Source organism: Grammomys surdaster, unplaced genomic scaffold, assembly GCF_004785775.1.
Source record: "Grammomys surdaster isolate TR1022 unplaced genomic scaffold, NIH_TR_1.0 126063, whole genome shotgun sequence".
NCBI lineage: Eukaryota > Metazoa > Chordata > Mammalia > Rodentia > Muridae > Grammomys > Grammomys surdaster.
Window position 1 is genome coordinate 2036725 of NW_021620873.1, and position 22888 is coordinate 2059612.

At 51.6% G+C, this 22888-nt stretch overlaps 1 protein-coding gene and 1 non-coding gene across 5 annotated transcripts in view; one reads left to right on the forward strand and one right to left on the reverse strand.

The window, feature by feature from the left end:
* The window catches only part of Adcy7 (adenylate cyclase 7), a 42482-nt gene extending 22707 nt beyond the window's left edge, over positions 1-19775 (reverse strand). Inside the window, exons 1-3 of one of the 4 annotated variants that reach the window (XM_028755525.1) lie at positions 19559-19775; positions 12362-12467; positions 513-935 (exon numbers count right to left, since the gene is read on the reverse strand). In XM_028755525.1, coding sequence (XP_028611358.1) covers positions 513-683 — 171 coding nt within the window. In that variant the 5' untranslated portion in view covers positions 684-935; positions 12362-12467; positions 19559-19775. Of the gene's footprint in view, positions 1-512; positions 936-12361; positions 12468-13115; positions 13217-14003; positions 14022-19558 lie in introns of those variants that run through there. The other 3 variants (XM_028755526.1, XM_028755527.1, XM_028755528.1) reach the window with 3 other exon arrangements.
* Positions 9949-10050, forward strand: LOC114610935. The gene has a single exon (XR_003709758.1). It is a non-coding gene; the product is annotated as a small nucleolar RNA SNORA76 (small nucleolar RNA).
* Positions 19776-22888: the final 3113 nt, after the last annotated feature.

The following is a 22888-nucleotide window of genomic DNA, read 5'->3' on the forward strand; positions in this document are numbered from 1 at the left end:
CCCCCCCCCTCTCTCTCTCTCTCTCTCTCTCTCTCTCTCTCTTTCTTGAGACAATGTTTCTCTGTGTAGCCCTGGCTGTCCTGAAAGTTTCTCTGTAGACCAGGCTGGCCTTAAACTCATGGAGATTGGTCTGCCTCTGCCTCTGCCCCTCTCCTCTGCCCCTCTGCCCCTCTGCCCCTCTGCCCCTCTGCCCCTCTGCCCCTCTGCCTCTCTGCCTCTGCCCCTCTGCCTCCCAAGTGCTGGGATTAAATGCATGTGCCACCACTCACTCAGTCTGACCCAGATCTTTAAGAGATTGAATTTCATGGTGAAAAAGAAAATTGGGAGTGACTTATTTAGTATAATTAATATAATCCCTAAACTCAACCAGACTCAAGATCAAATTCAAATGGACTTGTTTTCAACCCACCTAGCAGTTCACGAAGGAAGAAGAGGAAGCCCCAGGCAGGCATCAGCATGCCGAAGCTTTCCCATCAGAGCGGGAAGGCTTGGTGCCACTTCCCAGGGCTTACCTCATGGCTGAAGGTGATGCAGATGAGTGCAATGCAGGTGGCCACGGCCACCAGGAGGAGCAAGAGCAGCAGTGGCCCATGCTGGCTGGTGAGCCGGTACTTCTCATAGAGTGCTGCCTGGTTGGGGCCTTCATCACCCTCATTTAGGAAGTAGCGCCCCTTGGCTGGCATCCTCCTCCCCAGTGGCCTGGTACAGCAGCCTGCTCAGGAGCCCCACGGTCTGAGATACATCTGTCAGCTGACACTTTAGTATGTGGCCTAAGCTTCTATCCTTTCTGAGGGTACCAGGCAGGACTGGACAGAGGCACCCAGAGCCTGTGACTCCATGAGCATGTGACACTGGCTCCAGCCACTGGGTCCTGTTCACACTGGTCTCTTCAGGGTGTCTGGGATGAGTTGATAGAAACTTCCAGGTCCTCAAATCTGTGGAGACAAAGCAGACCAAAAATATTTAATGTCTTGGACCAAATTAGGCTGGCTGGCATGTGGGAAAGCGGGATCAAGTGGGATCTTCCTAGAACTACAGTTCCACATAGTACTCGGGAATATGTAAATTCCAAGTCATAAAAATGGAATTATGGAAGTCAAGTGTAGTGGCACTCAGGAGGCTGAGGCAGGAGGATTCTGAGTTTGAGGACAGCCTGGACTATATAACAAAACCCTGTCCAAGTAACTCCCACCACACCCCCTAGTCACACAGTCACTTTCTAAGGGCCACAGGTGCACTTAACTTGTGACTACTACAGTGGCTGGCACAGATCACAGTACTGTTATCACCCTGGAGACTGGCATAGCACGCTGCCACTCAAAGCCTGACTAAGCCACTTCCTGTTTTGGTGACTGACTTCCCACCATCGTGTGCATGCTATGAGGCTAGACCACATGCATTTCTTTTTCTAGCAATCTCTAATGATCTCCACAAAGCTCCTAGCTCAATCTGCCTTTGTTCCCTGAGCTTCAGTAGAGCCCCCTGACAGATCAGAGGAGCATGGTATGGGATCTGGTCTAACCTCTGCTCTGTTCCCAGTGTCCCTGTGTGAACAGCATACTCTCTGGATGCCTGGGGCTCAGTCTGTGTCTTCAGATCCACAGGGTCCCAAACTGAGATCCTGGTAGCCTGGGATTTAAGGAAAGTCTCAGGATCCAGGTGGTTTGGAGACAGTAAGGGGCCACAGGCTCAGCTTCCACACTGCTGGCTTCTAACAGGGAGAGCCCCTATACTAGGAGATACACACACACACACACACACACACACACACGCACACACACACGTATACTAGGTATTATATTGGGTTACTAGGTATCCACATGAAACTGTTTTCCTTTTCAGATTTATTTTTAGTCTTAATTACAGGTGAGAGTGTATGTATGCCACATGTATACAGTTGCCCACAGAGGCCAGATGCCCCACAGATGCCCCAGAGCAGTTGTGAACCACTCAACATGGGCTACTGGAACTGGACTCAGGCTCTCTGTAAGAGCCCCAAGTACTCTTCGTTGGGGATTGGTTCTGACAATTTGAATTAATCCAGCCCCCAAAATCAGGAATCTGCATGTCCAAACGCTGAATGGCCTTGTCCCCAATTTGGTTTTGATCGAGCAATAAAGAGCCAACAGCCAATGACTGGGCAGGTAGACTGAGGCAGGACCTTCAGAGTTGCATGAGCTAGGACTTGGGAGAAAGGAAGGAGGGAGTCACCATGATGTGGAGGCAAATGGATCAGATTTTGAGCCGCAGAAGGAAAATCATCCAAAATCTAGGTGAGAAGGAATGCGGCCCCTGGAAGGACTGCCCAGAAGCGTCTTGGGCAGCAAAGACTAGGGAGCCACTCAGAAGGAGCCAGGGCAGCAAAGGTAAAATATAGATTAGAGGGCGTTAAGGCGGAATTACAGGAGAGAACTGTGTGCTAGCTACAGGGGGGATTAGAACTGCCCAGCATTTGAGCTAGCCAAGGCAGTTAAAATTAATTGTGCACAAGCGTGTGTGTGTGTGTGTGTGTGTGTGTGTGTGTGTGTGAGTGAGTGTCTTTCATTCGTGAATCCAGAGGGCTCTGGTGGGTGGCTGGGAGAGTGACCTGCCAAGAGCACAATGTGGTTTAACTAAATAAACTCACCGCTGTAACTCAACCACTAGGCCAACTCCCCAGCCCCAGATGAGTTTTCTTGTAGGTTTGCTGTTTGTTTCTGTTTGAGACAGGGTTTCTCTGTGTAGCCCTGGCTGTCCTGGAACTCACTCTGTAGACCAGGGTGGACTCAAACTCAGATCCTCCTGCCTCTGCTTCCCGGGTGCCAGGATTAAAGGAGTGTGCCACTACGGTCAGGCTTGTTTTCTAAAAGGGACCCACAGACACAGAAGTTTTATTGGTACAAGGAGTTGAACCTGGAGCCTCACATATGCTAGGCAAACACTCTATCACTGAGCCTTTAACTCATTCTGTGACCCAAGCAGTCTTTAAACCTGACATCCTCCTGCCTCATCCTCCTGTATAGCTGGGAGTACAGGTATGTGCCAGCATGTCTGGCCCATCAACACAGATTTATGAAGTTTGCAAAACCTACCTCATAGGACAGAAAGAAAGAAGACTCGGGGATGGACAAGGCAGCCTTTACTGCAGGTGGACTCTGGCTAGCAGCGATATGCTTGACATCATCCACTCATCAACACAACTGCATATTCCCAAAGGGCTTCTTAGCCAGCCTGTGACGTGCCAGCCCAAGCTACCTGCTTGTGGCACAGGCTGCTATGGCTATTCTTGGTTGTCAACTTGACTACATCTGGATTTATCTAAACCCCAAGCAGCTGGGTACACCTGTGATGGATTTGTCTTAATTAAATCATCTGAAGTGGGAAGACACTCCTTTAATCTGGATTTTTAAAAATAATTTCTTAATGGATTAGTTTTATTTTATGTACATTGGTGTTTTGCCTGCATCTATGTCTGGGTGAGGGTGTCAGATCCTCTGGAACTGGAGTTACAGAGAGTTATGAGCCACCATGTGGGTGCTGGGAACTGAACCCAGGTCCTTTGGAAGAGCAGCCCCTAATCTGGCTCTTTTGAGGTGGGAAGATTTTGAGATGGGGATCTTTTGAGTCTGGGACACATCTTCTGACACATATATAGGACAGGGACAAAGGAAGCTCTGGTCTCTGCCTACTTGCTCTCACTGACAAATCCATTTCTTCACTGACATTGCCCAGATATAGAAGAGTTCATGTTAACAGACCTGAACCGCCAGCCTGTAAGAGATGGTATTCTAGATAGCAATCTGCAGTGTGCCTACTTTGGAGGCCCTTGGGAAGCCTGGGCCCGTGTTTAGGACCCCTGGCTAGATTGGTGCCTATGGACAGCTGTTTCGCCTGCTTCCTCAGGATTCTAGCATATACTGAAGACCAATTGAGACATTCAGCATCATGGATTGAACAACTGGATTCTTGGACTTTCTACTGGTAACCAGCCATGTTGGACAGCTGGACCACAGCCTGTAAGCCATTCTAATAAATCATACATATATCTATGTTTTTTCGAGTCAGTTCTATTCCTCTGAGGCAGCGGTTCTCAACCTTCCAAACACTGCAACCCTTTAATATATTTCTCCATCTTGTTGCTACTTCATAACTGTAATTTTGCTACTGTTATGAATCGTAATGTAAATGTCTGATATGCAGAATATCTGATATGTGACCCCCTATGAAAGGGACATCCAACCCCAAGGGATCGTGCCCCACAGGTTGAGAATCTCTGTTCTAGAGACTCCTGACTAATCCACAGGATAACTCCTCGCCTCCCGACCTCCTAGAGGAGAAATTACTTTAACGCAGAGCGACCACACACAGATTCTCCCTGGAGACAGCTGCTCCCTTCCCACAGAAGCCTCACAGAGAAGAGCCATCTTGTACCAGGCATCTGACCTGGTTGGTGTGACTCAGATTTGGGATAACAGGATGGAGGGAAGAGGGTGGGCAGGCTGCTGGACGTGGGAAGATTCAGGGAGGTCACAAAGGCACAAACGGCCAGCAGCCAGTCTTCAAAGCAAGGTGTCCAGGAGAGAACAAAGTCCTCGGCGGCTTCAAGCCCAGGGCCCCGGAGACCCTGCTCAGCGCCCACTGCTGCGAGGGCCCTGGGCACTCCTCCAGCTCTCTCCCTCCCTTTATAGCACAGGCCCAGACACAGAGTGGGAAAAGCCTATGTCTAAGGCAGCTGGGAGGCTCCCATGCCCAAACAGCTGTCCATAGGCACCAGTCTAGCCAGGGGTCCTAAACACGAGCCGAGGCTTCCCAAGGGCCTCCCAAATAGGCACACTGCAGATTGCTATCTAGAATACTGTCTCCTACAGGCTGGCGGTTCAGGTCTGTTAACATGAACTCTTCAATATCTGGGCAAGCCAGCCTCAAATCTACAGGAAGTGCTAACTAAGCACCAGCTGTCTGTGCCCAGTACTGTGCTGTGGACTGCAGAACAGGTCGAGGCCCATCCCTGAGTCATGCCCAGCCAGGGCAGCCTAAAGAAGCTTTCAAGAAATGGCCCACACATTCACACCATCTCCGAACAAATGCTGAGCTGAGCCCAGAGTGGCACGGCAGCTTCCCTGAGATCACCAAGCTGGAGGTGCGTGCCAGAAGGACTGGGATTCAAACCCCAGCTCCCGGGCCCAGGCTTCTCCACTGCCACTCTAGGGGACTAAACCAATGCCACAAGCACACAAACAGCAGTCTTGCCTGACCCTCTGGCTCAGTGCCAAACACCAGTGGGCTGGGATGGCTGAGCCAAACACCAGTGGGCTGGGAAAAGCCCCAGACACCAATGACCAAGACAGGTCTCCAGAGACACTCCTCTAAGCAAAGCCAGGCCAATCTCTGCACAGGCATAGCCTTCATCTGCTCCCAGACATGACCGGTCTCTCCAAGCACAGTGCCAGGTTGAGGAGCTGCAACAAGAGCCTCCACCCCACCCCCAGGCCCGTGGGAATCAGGCCTGGTAAACACTTTTATTTGTGGATTTAATTAGGCCACTTCCTGGGCAACAGTAGCCCACGATGGATGCAGACAGTGGGATGCACCAGGCACACGGATTCGGCCCACCCAAGGTTTTCATTCAGCTTCTGAACAGCTGGACAGGCCTATAGCTGGAAGCAAAGTTTCCCTCTGGCCTGCTGAGAACAGGAACCCAGAAGCAGCAGCTGTTTTTTCCTGGCCAGGGCTCTACTCTGAGCCAGTTCCAAGGTTAGACCCAGACACACCACACCAGGACAGGGTTCAAGGCTCCTTGGTAGAATCCCTCCTTCTCCCAGCCACTGCATTCACTGGCTACTGAGAACTCTTGGCCATGGCTCCCTCAAAGTCCCCGAAGCTGGACTGAGGAAACGGTCCAGTGGGTAAGAAAATTTACCATGCAGGCACAAGGACCTGAGTTTAAATGTAAAAAAGCTAAGCATGGCCCTGCACACTCCTCAAAACCCAACACTGTGGGCAGGGCGCAGATTAGTGGCTCTCTGGGGCTTGGTGACCACCAGCCTAATCAAAAGACAAAGTGCCCCAGGCGCAGTGCGAGGCCCTGTCCTTAACTCAGCAAACTCACCTGTAGGCCTACTCATCCTAGTTCCTGTATGTGGTAAGCGAATGACAGAGAGGCTCAGTCGTTGCCATGGCCACAAAGCTACTGAGACAGAAATCTATGATCTGAACACAGGCCATACACACTCTATTCCTCACCCTGCCTCTCTCCCTCACAGAACTAACAACCAGAAAACCCATGCATAACACCTCAAAATGCCAACCCCTTTCCTGTCCCTTATCCCATAAGCCCAAGACAACACAATGGTAAAAAAAAAAAAAAAAAAGAAAAAAAGAAAGAAAAGAAACAACAAAAAAAATGGGGGTACGGGTTAAGTGGAGGTCATCAGATGCTTCCCTCTGCCCTACCAACAACAGGATCCAGGAGGGGAGCCTCGTTCAGGAAGCCCTCTGAGGCACACACTTATTCTTTTCCTGTGCTCCAGGCAGGGCGCTGCCCTCCTCACCAATCCTGACTAGTGGTGTCTATGTTCCTGAGTAAGACAGCAACAGGACACAGGAGGCTGGGATGTCATAGACTAACACAGAGCTGTTCTGTCAGGCTGCTTGGGAGACTCACTCCCCCAATAGAAGACAGTAGCAGCAAGTTCTAAAACACCCATCTGTGTCCCCACTTCCTTACCTAGACAGGAACCCAGGTCCAGCTTCCTCAGCAAGAACGGAGCTGCAGAAGGCTTGGGGCCCTGGTGTCCTCAGAAAAGGGAAGTGGGGGCCTTGAGGCATGAGGGCCCCTCCATAGGCCTGTGAGGAAGAGAGGCCCCACCAGGGCCCGGCTCCACCCTGCCTGCCTAGCAATCTACTCTTGCCACACCCACAACAGACCCTGTTCCCAGGCCTCAGAGGAGCCACTGGGAAGTATCACCGTCACCAGAAGATTCTTCATTGCTAAGAATGTCTCACACCAAGCCATCTCTTCCAGAAGAGCCCGAGTTTCATGCACATGCTACTAGAAGCATCAATGGCACCCAGGAAATCCCAGGACCAAGTGACCCATCCTAAGGCCTCTCTCCTTGTGCCTCCCTTCCCAGCTTGGGTTGGGCCCTAGAGCCCTGGGGACCAGGGCTTTCATGCTTCCTTCAGCTCAGCATCTGCTGCTCAGACCCCAGCTTCTTCACTGGACCCAGACAGGATACGCTTTTCTGTCAGTCCTACATAGGACTGGTCCCAGCAAGCCTTTTGAAATAATAGCAAGAGTAAGCCTGGAATAGCTCAGGGTGGGGATACAGGGCCTGGGAGTGAGCAACGCGGAGAAAGCAGTCATCAAGCTAAAGGCAAGAACACAGGGCCCTTCCCTCAGTAGAGAGAGGGACCTGTGGCCTGCTGCTCTACATAGCTCTCAAGTGTTGGGGTTCAGGAGCTCTGTACTTGCTGGAGGGGCAATGTTGCTCAAATTCTGGATGGACAAGGAGTCTAACAAGGTTGCAAGCCTGCTAGGCCAAGCTTGCAAGGACAAAGGAGCGTGTGACTCCAATGCTAAGAGCCAACTTAGATGGAGGAAGTCCTTCAGGACCAAAACCGAGCAGTGAGGGTAAGTGAGGTAGGGCCAGGCTCCAGTGTGCCTTTCACCCACCTCTATCTTCTGAGGAGAGCCTGCCAAGCCCCAGGTAGAACAATCACTGGAGACTCCAGGGCAACTAGCTTCCTGTTCCCTCTAGGCTGGCTTCACCTGGCCCCAGGGCCACAGCCATGGTCCAGCCTGTTATACCAGTCACACCATTTGCTGTGTGGCCCTGGGAAAGGCCCTGGCCTAAGTTGAGCCTCAATTTCTCCTCTTTCAAAAAAAGCAGTATGTCAGACTTGTGAGGTCTCAGCTTTTCCTGGGCTCTGCTGGGCCTCGGGTAGAAGCCACCTAACTTGATGAAGAGTCTGAAGGCGGAGGACAAACCAGGAGCAGGCTGGGAAAAAGTGGTCCTAGGCACTGCAAGCCTCCCTTCTCCCACTGCTAAACAGGAGCCAGCCTCTTCAGGCTCTCCCACGCCCTTGTCGCTCTTTTGCCTGTGTGGGTCAGGGATGGTTTGGGATGCTTGTGGAGGTCAGAAGAAAGCATCGGGTCTCTTGCAACTGGAGTTACAGGTGGCCGGGAGCCACTAGATGTAGGAGCCGGGAACTAAACTTCAGTCCTCTGGAAGAGCAGCAGAGGGCCCTTAACCACTGAACCATCCCACCAGCCCGCTGATTGTTGGTAACAAGATCTTACTATGTTGCTTAAACTGTTTCAAACTCCAGATCCTTCTGCCTCAGGCTCAGAAATGCTAAGCACTGGGATCATAGGAATGAGCCAGCTCAGCTTCTCTGTTAAAATGCACATACAACAGACGTGTCCATCAATCTGTGAGGGCTGGTGGCCCCGCCCTGGAATGAATGACCCTGCTGGTCATTCATTTGTTCCTTCACTGATTCCCTTCGCACACACTCCAAAAACAGTAACAACACCTGTATGCAAGGCACCTGGCCAGAGGCAGCAGAAGCTGCCTAAGACAAGCTCCAAGGGACAGGGATGCAGGCCTCTCCACACCCTGTCTGCTGGGACTCTGCACACAGGCGGAGCCAGGCAACGTGCTAACTGACACGTGGCCAGCCAGACTTCCCGAGGAGCATCAACTTTGTTCCCACCTCTTCCTATTTTTTTTTAATACTTGTTTATTTACTTTGTTAGGTCAGAGGACAACTTGGGGGAACATCTTTCACCACACAGATCCCAGGGTTAAACCTAACTCATCAGTCTTGGTGACAGGTACCCTCTACCCACTGAGCATCCTCCTGGCCCTGGCCCCACCCTTCCATAATTCACGATTCTTTCTTTTAAACGTTGTCATCCACCCTTTAGAATGGAAACTTTCACACCCACGCAGAACAGAGTTCTGATCCCCTTTCCCTTGATAAGGAAGAACAGAAAGGGGAGGTCTAACTGGCCTCCGCAACCTCATTGGTTGACGGGTCCAGCCCACACAGCAGCCCGGAGGCCGCCTGCTGGCTAGTGCTTTGCACAAGGCCTCTCCCCGACACTGAGTTCCTGTGATGCATGGAAGGAAGGAGAGGAGCTCTGTTTCCTAACAATCTAGAGGGCAGTTAAAACGAGCCTGTGAGCCTTTAATGAGGGCAGAGGGCTGGACAGAGTCTCAATCAACACAGGATGAGTTCTAAGGAGTGCAGGAGGCCACATGCTCCCATGTCTACACTGGCATAGTCAAGGCCCTTCTTTCTTTCTGTTTTGTTTTCTCTGTCCAACACACACACACACTCACACACACACACACACACACACAGAGAGAGAGAGAGAGAGAGAGAGAGAGAGAGAGAGAGAGAGAGAGAGAGAGAGAGAGAGACACGCGCGCGTTTCTTGTATACCCCGGGGTGTCCTGGAACTCACTCTGTAGACCAGGCTGACCTCAAATTCAGAGATCCACCTGCCTCTGTCTCCTAAGTGCTGAGATTAAAGACATGCACCACCACCACCAGGCTGGCTAAGGCCTTCTTAACCTGATTAAAACTCTAGAGTCATAAAGATAAAGACTGACAGATTCAATCGTTTAGATAAACAAAATTTACTACTTGATCAAAAAAAAAAAAAAACCAAAAAAACAAACTGTACTAAAAGGATAATCAACAGAATAGCCACACATGGGGGGAAATACATGTGCACCTCATATCACTGGGAGCTAGTCCCCTTCATATATGAGGAACATCTTCAAATTACAAGGACTAAGAGCGAGGCGAGATTACAAACAGGAAGGACAGAGAAAAGCCAACTCTAAAAGCTTTTTCACATTTGGAAAAAATATGACATCACCTATACTACGTATCAGAAATGCAAGTTAAAACTACCACGAAAAACTATTTTACCTGACTAATTGGCAAAAATGAGCACACTTCTGGGGTTAAGCTGTGGTGCCATAGCACATTGCTAGTGTGTAACTGGGGCCGCCTGCCCTTCACCGAGGGCCCTTTAAACCACTAGCTACAGGCTCAGACCAGCCTTCTACACGAGACTTTGGGAGTTGAGAGCAGATGGGGTGCCCAGGACTTAAGAGGCCTAGGTAAGGCTGGTCCGAGTGATCCTTGCTCAGTAGGTCCTGTCCTTTGTCCTAACCCCACGTGTCGGTGTTAGAGATATGTCAGCCTATGGTAAAATGGAATGGGAGGAACCCTGGAGGTGTATGGATGCCATCTGTGGCACACAGGGGATGGGGCGACAGAAGCCTTGAGGGGTTGGGGTGGTAATTAAATCAGGCCTCCTAGGGGAGTCAAGGACACTAGGGATCAGAGTGCTCGGACAGCGGACATGCCAGAGGTTGGGTCTGCAGTACTGAGTGGGGTAGAGCCAACTAGCACTCACTCAAATCCATTAAGCAAAATTGTGTTTGAATAACCAAGACCAGTCACCTAGAAACTGACTTACAGAGACTTCTCAGTGTTCCCGACACTAAGAGGACAGCATCAGAGTGACATTGCGTGCTTGGAGCTTACTAGCAAGCAGTTACAACGGCATCATTAACAAAGATGAGGAACTCTTGCATTTGGACTGAACAAAAGTCAAGAGAAAGGAAGCTTTAAGGGACAGGTCGCAAAGACCAGCTTTTCTAGAAAACAAGATTGATTCCTCCGTGCTTTCGGTGCCCTAATTTTTCCATAAGGATGGGAAATAAAAAAATAAATTAAAAAAAAAAAAAGATGAGCTTACTTCATAAAGTCTGTGAGATGGGCCCCACACTCACTCCTGGCAGGATGTCTGTCAGTACACACAGGCACCTTAGACGGAGCAAATCTACTGCCATAATTGATTGTGTACATACTCTTGCATGTGTGCGGGACCCATACAAGACTCCGTGTCCCATGGTTGGTGACAGCAAATCCCTCAAAGGGTGTCTCTACTCAGGGCTGGTACAACACATCTTTGTGGGAAAATACATGCAGATGCCATGGTGTGCACTGCTTCCTGGGAAAACTCCACAAGGCCAATGTCATGGATGGTAGATACAGACTAAACCAAAACACACTCCCCCCAACCCCACCTGCCCCCCAAAATCTTCTCTGGTCCTATTGGCTAAGTCTCAATTCTCCATCTTACCTTCTCTTTCTATTGTCATATTGCCTGTGCAGTTTAAAAGTCTTAATAGAAAAAGTGACTCCTGGCTCTATCACATACAGCTGCATGACTGCTCCGTGCCTCAGTTTCCCCTTTTGGAAATGGAGAAGAAGAACAGTCTGACCACAAGGCTTTGAGAGAGGTCCATGCAGGCATGCAGACAAGGTGTTGAGCCAGCATCTGGCACCGACTGAGGACATCTACATGACTCTGTTACTACACCAACGAAAAGTACCAGAGGGATGAAGTCCACCACTTCAGTGGCCTGGCTCCTGGAGAGGACAGAGCAGGCAACACCTCCTCACAATGCCTTTAAGGGTACAAGGCAGCAGTAGAGCTGATATCTTAGGTCAAGTCCAGCTGGACCCAGAGGAAGTAGCTATACAGTGATGGCAGACCAGGCTGAGGTGAGAATGCTGGTGCAAGCAGGAGGAGCCGGCATCTGACATCCCAGAAAGTGCTGACACTGCCCTACACCCCAGGCTTGCTGACAGGAAGAGACAGGAAGTGCTCTACAGCCTCTGGACATGACCAGGAGAAAAAGTGGTCTGCCTTCCTCATAGCCTCCAGTGTGGGTAACAGGTTAGCTCTCCAGAAGCTACTGCTAGCCTTGGCACACACCTCTGCTATCTTAGCCTACAGCCAAAGCTGCCTGGAATGGCTCAGATTCAAATTCAGGCCTGCCTCACTCCCAAGGTCCAGGCTAATATTCTCCCCCCCTACCCCCGATCTATTAATTTATTTTTTAATTTTATTTTTCACTTGACGTGTATGGGTGTTTGGCCTTCCTGTGGTATGTGCATCACCATATGTATGCCTGGCCTGAGGAGGCCAGAAAAGGGCACCTGATCTCCTGGAACTGGACTTTTGAGATGCCAGGTGGCTGCTGGAAATTGAACCTGGGTCCTCTGGAAGAACAGCCAGTGCCCTTTACCATCTGAGCCATCTCTCCATCCCTAACCTCAATTAATTAATATTATTTTATGGGTGTGTTTTGCCTGAATATATACGCATGTGCACCATGGGCATGTGGTACCTTCAGAGGTCAGGGGTCAGATCTTCCAGAACTGGAGTTATGGATGGTTGTGAACCACCAGGTGGGTGCTGAGAATCAAATGCAGGTCCTCTGCAGGAGCCAACAAGTGTTCTTAAGCACTGAGCCATCTCTCTAGACCCCAGGTTCATTCTTACCTTTTCACCTGCATTCCTTGATGCTAGCCACGGAAAGCTAGGAACACATCCACAGGGCTTTATCACGGGCAGTGCTGAGTCGTCTCTCCTCTTCCCTTTAAAGCCCCTATACACATGAACAAGTCAGCATCCGACAGCAGTGGGCCTCAACCCTTCTAATGCTGAAACCCTTTAAATCAGTTCTGCATGCCGTCGTGGTGACCCCCGACCATAAAAAGGTATTTTCATTGCTACTTCATGACTGTAATTTTGCTGCTGCTATGAATCATAATGTAAATGTTTTTACAGGGGGGCTGGAGAGATGGCTCAGTGGTTAAGAGCACTGACTGCACTTCCAGAGGTCCTGAGTTCAAATCCCAGCAACCACATGGTGGCTCACAACCATCTGTAATGAGATCTGATGCCCTCTTCTGGTGTGTCCGAAGACAGCTACAGTGTATTCATATATAATAAATAAATAAATCTTTAAAAAAAAAATGTTTTTACAGATAGAGGCTTGCCAAAAAGGTCGTGACCCACAGGTTGAGAACCTCTGTCTTACAGGGCAAAAAAAAAGAGCTGTGGTTAAGGGGCCTCTCTCTGCACTGCGCTAATGAACTTCCTTTAGGAAATGCTAGCTTTGGAATCACGCCAACCCAGCTTAGAACTCCTCCCCCAGGAAGTCTCCCCAGGCCATGGTGGCAGCTCCCACCCCTTTCTGGCAGTCAGGGGACCCACTTCCAGGGTGGAGAGACCTAACAGGGACCAACCTGACCTTGCCCTCTTGGATGGTGGGGAGACATGAGGTCCAGAGTATAGGCCTGGGCCCTGTGGCTCTTGTGAGCTCCACAGCTGCCCCCTGGAAGCTTCCAGGTAGAGACACCTTCTTCCCTGGGGAAAGGAAGCAAGAAGATGGCTCCCAGTGCCAGGCTGTGACCATGTGACCATGTGCCTCAGTTTCCAGGCCACACTGGGCAGGGAACAAAATTCAAAAAACCAGTTCATCTCTACCTCCTTCCTCACAGCTCCACAGAGCAGGCATTTCCTCACCCTCTCCTGGCCTGGTCACTCCAGGGTTCCCGAGCCATCCTGCTTTTCCAAGCAAAGGACTAACAGGTAGAAGTCTGCCTGCCCCACCAGAACCCAGTAGACCTCATAAGGAATCCAGCAAGGTCTCGGTCCCTCAACAGCAACCCTGAGGCTACTACCCACCTCAGAAGCCCCAACAGCCCACACAGTGAGCAACAGCTGTAGGCCTCTCTAGCCCAAGGTCCTGAAAGACTCTTCCCAGGCTTCCTGAGAACCCTATAAGGCCAACAGGACCTGTTCATAATGGGGGAGGGGCAGGCCTGAGAGCCTGAAGAACTAGCCTTCAGGGAAAGCAACCTCTGTGTCCCTTCAACCACAGCCTGACTTTCAGAGCCACACCCACCCATGGACTCAGAGGCCCTTCCCACAGCTACCTCAAGCCTGGGTACCCTCCTCTGGTCTTCCCAAACTCCAGCCTTCCAGAGCTGGGCTGTAGGCTGAACACTAAAGACTCACACATGGAGCCTTTGTCCCAGCACATCCTGCTCCCTAAACTGTGGCCTCCCCTGAGGACAATCTTCCAGGGAGCCTGTACCTGGCCAGAACATGAAGAACCGCACCCCACTTCGCTTACCCCAGCCCAAAACTCTCTCAAACAACTTCTTGGGTCTTCCTGGTGCCTGTCGGTTTTGACTGATTTTGCTTCCCCAAATAAGGCCCGCCCTTTCATCACTGGGTCTTAGTGTCCCGAAAATGCTGCCCATCACCCAACTCATAGCACATCCACTCGGCCAGCTCCTACCCTGGTGAGCCAACTCCTCCAGGAAGACCACTTGCTCCCTCCCAGCTGGCTTCCCCAGGGTTGCCCTGGCCTGTTGCTTCGAGGGTGGGGGTACGGGGTACCTCCTCAAAGGCTAAACACTGCTCAGCATCTTGTAAAGCAGGCATGGGAGTCCTACTCCACACTGCAAGAGAGCTAGCACTCAGTGGCAGTGTGGGCAGGCCCAAGCATGAGGTCCCATCTGACCTCCACAAGGCCACCTTCTAAGCCTACAAGTGCTAAAAGAACGGAGGGGTCCACCCTGCAGCCAGGCAGCCCCGTCACCAGTCCCTCCCTGAACTCTTGCCCTACACCAGGGTAAGGTGCTGAACCCACAAGCAGCAAAAGAGCACAGGGTTCCTATGTAACACATGTGGGGACAGGGAAGCCACGTGACCGACTTACTAAAGGAGGAAAGGAAATGGGAGGGTGGACAAAGTGTAACATGTGCTCACAACGGCAAAACGGCAGAGCCTAGCGGTTCAGAGTGCAAGTTCTGAGCTCAAACACGGGGCCTAATGTGCTGTGTGGCCTAGCCACATTTAGTAACCTCTCTGGGCTTCAGTCTCCAGACACAAAGAATGAACCAGTAGTGGTACCTAACTATTAGGGGCTTCATATAAAAGGCAGCACCATCACCCCAAAGGGTCACGCCAGCCTACTCTAAACATGAGGTTTGCAGCCTAAGCAACCTTGACATACAAGGACCAGGAATTTCTCCCCAGAGGTATCCATCTCACTGCCTGACAGCCCCTGCCCACACCCAAGCAGCTCCTCTCTCTGATTCCCCTGGCAGGCCTGGGAAAGGATGCAGCCATGCCATTCTGCCTCCAGGGCCCCTTGGCATCCCCATGCACCTCCCCAGGGCGGAGTGATGGCTCCAGGGAGTCTAGGCATTTCAAAAAAGGCTGCCTTCCATCAGTCAGGGCCCTTTAAAGCAGCACCTCCAGCCCACTTCAAAGAGCGCCTTCCCAGCCAGATGGGGTCCTGGAGACCATGTGGGAAGCAGGGGAGGGCTGCCTGTGCCAGTCCCTTGTGATTGTTAGCAGGGTCAGCCAGCCTGCTACAGAAATGAAAAGATTGAAGCCCAAAGGACAAAGTGACATTCTTAGAAAATGGTGGTACCCAAGAGGGGGCTCCCCTTTTCTGAGGAGAAGGGGAGGGGACAAGGGAGGAGGGATGTCTAAAGGTGGGATTGGGGATAGAGGAGGGGGGCTGTGATTGGGATGTAAAGTGAATAAATAATAATCAAACAAACAGAAAACGGAGAGAGACAGACATGTCCACCGGATGGGTCCGTTCCAATCTGTATTCTCCTTGCTGAGTGAGAGCTATGTGTATGGACAGAGCTGCATCTCCCCTCCTCCACAGCGCTCATCGGGAAAATTCATGTTGGCCTGGTTGCTGCAGAGCCCAGTAGCCCTAGGTTGTCCCACCTGTGCTCCAGAATCCTGTGCGTCTCCCTTCTCAGCCTGGGAAGCTGACTAAGTCAGCACTGACGTAAGTCGTCTGAGCTCGGGACATGAGACTAAGCCACTTCTAAGATAGGTAGCTAGTCTGTGGCTCTGGAAGACAAGGGCCTCAAATAAGACACTGTGAACCAGATGACGATCCAGACTCAAGGCTCTAGAAGCATCACCGGAATCCTTCCGTCCCTTCAGGGAGAATCGTGCTCCCCAGATCCCAGCCTGCCATCAGGCAAAGGGGGCAGAAGCTCCTTCCTTCCAGGTGCCAGGCCTCTGTCCCAGGGCCATGGCCAGTCTGTAAGGACCAGCTGGGTGCTGATGTCCAGGGAGAAAGCAAAGAAGGTGGCCCTAGGGGATCAGAAAAGAAAGCACAGCATACAATAGCCAAGATTTCAAAGAGGCAGGGAATTCCTTCTAGTGGCCAGACCTGGATGGGGGTGAGGGACAGGAATGGGCACAGAGGCATTAGGAGAGGACATAAGAAAGAAGATGTCTAGTGACCACAGGAACCTGCAACAGAAAAAGAAGTTGACCACAGAGCCAAAAGCAGGAGGCAGCCGCCACGTGGATGGACTTAGGGCAGACACATGGAGCTGTCTTCCTGGCGAACCCCAGTGCTCCTGAAAAGGGTCCTCTCAAAGGAATGCCAACCAGGTTAAGTGCAGTAGTGTAGTGTGGGGACTGCACGGGTGGGCAGAGCAGGCCAGCACCCAGAGAATGCCAAGCCAGTGCTGTGAGCAAGTCAGGGGGCTGGCCAAGAGTAGATAAGGGGACAGGGCGACCTGGGAAGCTGACAGGGATCACAACTGACCTCTACAGAGGAGAAACTAATCTTACACGGTTAGAGGTCTCAATACTGTGGACCTCCTACTGAGTCCAGGCTGGCCATCCCCATCCTGTGCCGAGCACAGGACCTGGGCCAAACCAACACCCAGGCCACTACACACATCCTGCAAGGACAGCAGATGGCAGCAAGAAAGCTCTGTTCTAGGTATCCCTGAAGAAGAAGGCCAGCTAAGGAAATGGAGCTCAAGACCAGGCTGCTTCCCATTCCACCCACCACCTAGTCCACCTAGCAGAGGGCCCCAGGACCAGCAGACTCTTCAGCCAGGGTGGGTCTGAACCAAGATTGGTGACGGCCAGCCATGACGCAATGATGAAATCCGGAGCAGCAGCAGGTCTAGCCGGATGCCTGTGGCTAGCCGGAAGTGCTGTGCCACCCCCCAGGGTGTCAGGGCAGAAGGCCAAAGGACAAGAGCAGAGCCCAAGGACCAGCCCTCCCCCAAACTACAGTGGAAGCTGATGCTCTCCAAGCCGTCTGTCAATCAGAGCGGGTATGGGAAGTTCATATTTACCTCTGGGGTACATCAGCTCCATCTTACAGATGAGAAAACGGAGGAAGAAAGGGAAAGAGATCAGCAAGAGACACACACTGTCCCAGAGCTGCCCACCAGCCCTGCCTACCCTCATTGCCTATCGCCCACCCAAGGCAGAGGGGACCCTTGTGATATGACAACACCAGCATTCTGGAGGCACCAAAGACCAACAGCAAACCATTTCACAGACACAGAAACAGGCTCCACTCTTTGCTGGTCCTATACAGTGAGGTATAGTAGAGTTCTGCTATAATGGAACAGGGTGGAGGTGGGGAGCTGATGACCCCAGGTGACCTCTTCCTCTGGCCACTGATCAGATGTGGCCGACTTGCAGATAGAATTCTCTCCCAGCTCTGGTTCTCTACAGGCCTGTCTAGTTCAGTGAGTGCTTCCTTCCTGAGAGAGGCCTGAAAGGCTTGATCAGGGCTGTTGTGACATGAGCCCTCGGTGACCCCTCTGTCTCCTCTCAGGAAAATCAAGTTCATTCTCCAGCTGGGCTAAGCACCACCTTGTGCCCATTGAGGGGACAGAGAGGCTTTTTGCTTAGTCTGAAGGACCCCACAGTTTTGTCCTCCTGAGCTGGAGGAATAAGAGGCCACATCAAGGGTCAGACAGACCACCCCGTCACTCAGGATGACCCAAGCAATGGTGGGGTAGCAAGGACACACTGTCCCACTGTCCCAGTGCACCTCTCTGCTGGGGTTAGACACAACCGTATGGTTCAAGAAGGCTTGACCCAGCTAAGGACTCAGGTGGTCAGGCATACAGAAAGTCCCATGTCACCCAGCCATCTCACAATGAATCCAAAGACAGCAGTCACACTATGTGTAGGCACCTCTCTTTGAGGAAGCTCACCACTGTTAGTTCCCCCACTCGTCCAAAACAGTTCTCTCCTTTGACCCTGTACCTTACCAGAAGAAACTGGGTATTCTGACCCCACCCCCACACTCCAGCATGGTGACCCACTACCCTTGTAGCGAACAGGTGGGCACAGGAGGGAGACTTGATCTAAGAGAACACACACCCCAGCCTCTGATTCTTCCGTAAACTGGGCGGTGGAGGACTTTGACCATGTGGGCAAAGAAGTAGTCGAACTGTGAGGGTGCTCACATGTCCTTCAGACACCATCAAGCTGGCCGCTGTCTTCCTTCCCAGAGAGGCCTTTGTCTGTCACTGCTGCCTTCCCCTTCCCCTACCTCCATTCCCTAGAGCCCTAGGGCTAAGTCCTAACACGGAGACCTTTCAAAACTGCTTCCAACTCTCATGGTGTGGCCTTGCAACCTTCCTGCCTTCCCTCCCAACACAGACACCTGGTACAGGGAGCCCAGAGCACATGGCACACCATAGAGATGAAGAGACCTCCAAGCTGAACTTCCTGCAAGCGTGCCTTGTTTCAGACTTCCTCTGAAACCCAGCCCTCACCACTGCGGTCTCCGCTCTCCAAGACAATAACACATCTCACGCCAGATTCAGTATCTTTCTACGGGTTTTATTCCCCCCACCCCCAAGTCACTCAAACATTAAATACTTAAATCTTAAATGTGTTTATCTGCACACAGGCTGAGATCTCCCAAGCAACGATAAACGGTTCACACCCTGTGGCCCATGGGTCTACACCACGCCTCGTATCACCTGTGTATCTATAGCTGTGAGCTGCCGAGGGCTCTGGGTGATGTAGGGCCTTCTAGGCAGACCCTATACTTTTGCCTCCAGTCCAAGCCTTTGAATTCTGTCTTGACCCCAAATTCAGACAACATGCCACCCTCTCTCAGAGGCTGGCCGGGGAGAATGGTGCCTGTGCCTGCCCCTGAACAAGAAGGGGCACCTGTTCCGTCCTCTGCTGTGTACATGGTTCCCCCTCTAGTTGGCCCACCTGGGGCCTTGAGACAGAGAGAGGGAGGGAAAGGAAAAGTTCCCTTCTTCCTAGACATCTTGGGTTTCTGTCTCTTAAGTGTGTATCACTTTCAGAAGATGCTTTTAAATTGTTTTCTCTTTTATTTTTGGCGCTGTGGATGGAATCCAGTGCCTCAGATCTATATCCCAGGCTCTACATTCAGAATTATTTTTTGTCGCTTTGTTTAATACGTTTTATTGATAATTTTATTTTCTGTGAGAAAAGCAAGATGTACTTGTAAATGTAAAAAATAAAAAATAAAATAGATAAAATAAAATAAAAATCACACTCCTGGAAGAACCATGGGCATCTAAGAGCAGGCAGTTCCCAGGATTCCAGGTAACAGCCAACAGAACAGCATCGTTGCCAAAGACCCTGCCAGCACCGTTTTTCGACAAGCTGAGAAAAGCCAGGGCCAAGTTGTCTGGGTTCCCTACTGAGGAGCCGCCCTCCTAGCTGCCTGCCCAAAAAGCTGAGGACCCCCCCTTTTCCCACCAGCCGACACAGCCCACCAGTAACCAGGCTTTGGGTTCACCTCCTTCCCACGAGCCTGGATCCCAAGGCCTGTTCTGCTGGCCCCCCCAGGCCCAGGCCAAAGAATAGGCGCCATCCCTCACTGGAATCACACTTTACCTGACTCTTCCGAGGCACTGAAGCCGCCCAGCCAAGCTCCGTGCCTGCGGGGAGGTGGCTGGGACTTTGATACCCTGGCTCCAGAGGCGTTCAGTCTCACTCATGGGAAGGCTTCCTCCACCGGCTACCTAATAAGAGTGAGTCACATCTGGGACCCACCACTTCCTGCTCGGCAGAGGCGGTAGGGTAGCGGCAGAGGGCTAGCTAGCTAAGGCTGGGCCCTCAGCTCTACTCAGTTCTCGCTGTGGTGGGGGTGTGAGGAGGGCCCCTCTCCCAGTCAGCGAGCCAGCCACAGGAGTGGGGGAGCTGCCAGCCAGGCTCCAATGACTTCATGGAAATTTGAAGCTTGAAGCTGGAACAATTTTAAAAAAAATTATAAAACAAGAAGTGAAAACCTCCATTAGAAGCCCCAAGACGACTGCGTCAACCAGAGAGCAGATGCATCCTTATCGAGCAATTAAGGCAGACAGTCTGGCACGAGCCTCCGGCTCAGCCACTCCCAGATAGCCCCTTTCCCTCACAGGACTCATTCCACTATAGTGAAGTGGTGGCCTGGGGCACCCGTCTGAGAAATCACAGATCTTTCTGCACTTCACATCTGCCTCAGTCGGGACTAGGGTAAGAGGAAGGTCCAGGCTTAGCCTCAGGATTCTGATTCCAAAACAGCAGAGCCCCTGCCTGAAGACCCCCAACGAGCATGGCCGTCATGAGCCCAGGACTTAAATCCGACTCCCCTTCTATCATGGCAGGCCTCCCTTCTTCATGAGGTCACAGAGGAGCTCAGGAGTAACACAGCCACTGCAAAAGGATGGAAGGCAATGAGCAGACAGACAGAGAGCACTGTCTGTCCTTCCAGGACAGACAACACCTGCCTGGTCCTCAGGGAGCCTTCCCTGTACCCATCCTAGAATACTGGGATTATTGCCTACCTTTTCTCCAGACACCCCAACTCCATGTGAGCTCCTCAAAGCAAAGCATGTTTCCCCCTCCCCCAATGTGGAGCATTCCTGGTATAGCCCCCAACCTCTATCCTTTCCCCTGTGGGCTGTCTTCCCACGGGGAGTGGGGGGGGGAGCTATGTTGCTGAGAGCTACATCCTTTGTTCCCCCGCAGCCAAATACCAGAACATGGACGGGATTTCAGAGGCAGACCCTGTGCTGGGGTGTACTGGGTGGCCTACAGGTTTGCTGTTGAACCACACAGGACTCCGAACTGTCAGACAAACTACAGGAGGACAGAGAGAAGCTCACAGAGAAACCAGACACTAGCACACCCTTCACTGAGCAACTGTCGCTCAGGCCTGGGTGCTCTGAAGCAAAGAAGAAAGAGGTGTCACAAAGGAAGAGAATAGGCAAAAGCCTGTGCCACTTATACAGCTGGAAATGACTTTGGAAGATTATACCAAGATCAGTCATAGAGCCAGCAAGATGGTGTAGCGAGCAAAGGAACCTGCTGCCAAGCCCGGCAACCTGAGTTCAGCCCTGGAAGCCTACATGGGAGAAGGAAAAAACCAACTCCCGCTCCCACAGGTTGTCCCTCTGACCTCCACAAGTGCACCGTGGCATATGCACGTGAACACACACACTAAAAATGTAATAAAATATGTTTAAAATAGATGACCCACAAATCAGTAACAAAAGGACAATTGTTAGGGCATAGTGGTGCACTACTTTAATGCCAGCACTCGGGAGACAGAGGCAGGTGGGTCTTTGTGAGCTTAAGGCCTGGTTTACAGTCTGAGTTCTAGGCCAGTCAGAACCACATAGTGAGATGATGTCACACACACACAGACACAGACACACACACACAAACCAATAAACTAATAATGATAATAGTAAAAAAAGACGGTTGGTCTCATTAAAAGACAGGCTCCACCCAACTATGATGGGACACACCTGAAGTCCTAGATACCCCGAGGACTGAGGCAGGAGAATTGCTTCCGCTTAGGAGTTTCCTGTCAGCCTGAGTAACATGAGCAACATAGTGAGGCCCCATCACAAGCAAACAATAATAAAAACTAAAATAGACAAAAATTAAGCAGGTGTTTCAACAACGATGCGACTTAAAAGGTACTTTGTGCCACAAACCAGCAGAAAATAAAAGCCACACAGATTCTGCTGTGCCACTGGGACAGTGACGCTTAGAAGGAGAATACCAAGTGTTGACAAGAATGTGGCTCGGTGCCAGCTCTCACATCCTACTGACAGGAATGGAAACACTGGAAAGACACTTGGTGTGCAGATGCTTTCGCCATGGCCCCACACTCAGGTGCTCATCCGATACACGTGCATGATTGCAAACTGAAACAAGCCCATGTGCCCTGGGACAGTGACGAGAGATAGACAAGCCTCCGTGGACCTGTACCACACAAGCTATTCTGCAGTAAGAAGGTGGTCCGCTCATCAGAGGACACCACACAATGACCAGAGTGAGAAGCACGGTGCTCCCAGGATGGTGCCCCCGAGGGAATCTGCTGACTAGAGGACACAGGGACTTCTGGGATCAGAGGGGCTCCTTTGGTGTTGACCACCCTGGTGTAACCCCTCCTCCACCCCTTCACACCTGTGTTCTGAATTACACATCTTTTTCTGATGGTCACTGATAAATGCCCGTTTATTCAGGAGGCTTGGTGCTGGGCGCTCTAAGGCTCACAGGCCTGGAAGACACCAGAGGACAAGACTTGAGTTAGCCCAGCAGAAGGAGGATGCAGCCAGGATGAAAGGGGACCCAGACCCTGACTGGAGCTTGAGAGCCAGGAGAGCCCAGGAGAGGATGGCGGTTGGCTCCACCCACCCCTCTGGTAGGGAAGACCCAGAGGCCTGGAAGTTCTCAGGCTGATGGAGATAGGAGCCCTCTGCCCCGCTGATAACTCCGAACAGTGACCCCAGAAGGGTGGGAGAGCATGCAGCGGCTTGGTCATTGGTGAGGAACCTAGCTGTGGGAAGGAGGAGAGACCCGGAAGGCTGGGCATCCAGAAAAGGCAGGAGATGAGTGACAACAAATTCAGCAACGCTTCCTGCTCTCCCCTTGGCCCCTGTCTGTCTGTCCTTGAAGGACGTGGCACCCCCAGGCATATCCCTCCTCCTATACAGCACCCTCCCCTGAGGTCTTCTCAGCACTGACCCCTGGTGGCCCCTGTGGTCACCTCTGACACTTCGCTGTGTTCTGGACAGCATGCTGACTACACTGTCTGACCCCACCTCTTCCTCAGAGGAGGGTGGCAGGGGGGTTCAGAGGATGCGCTACAGAGCTCTGAGAAACTTGCTGGGAACCCATGTCACCTCTGCCTGACTCAACAACTATACCCTCAACCACTCCTCTCAACCCTCC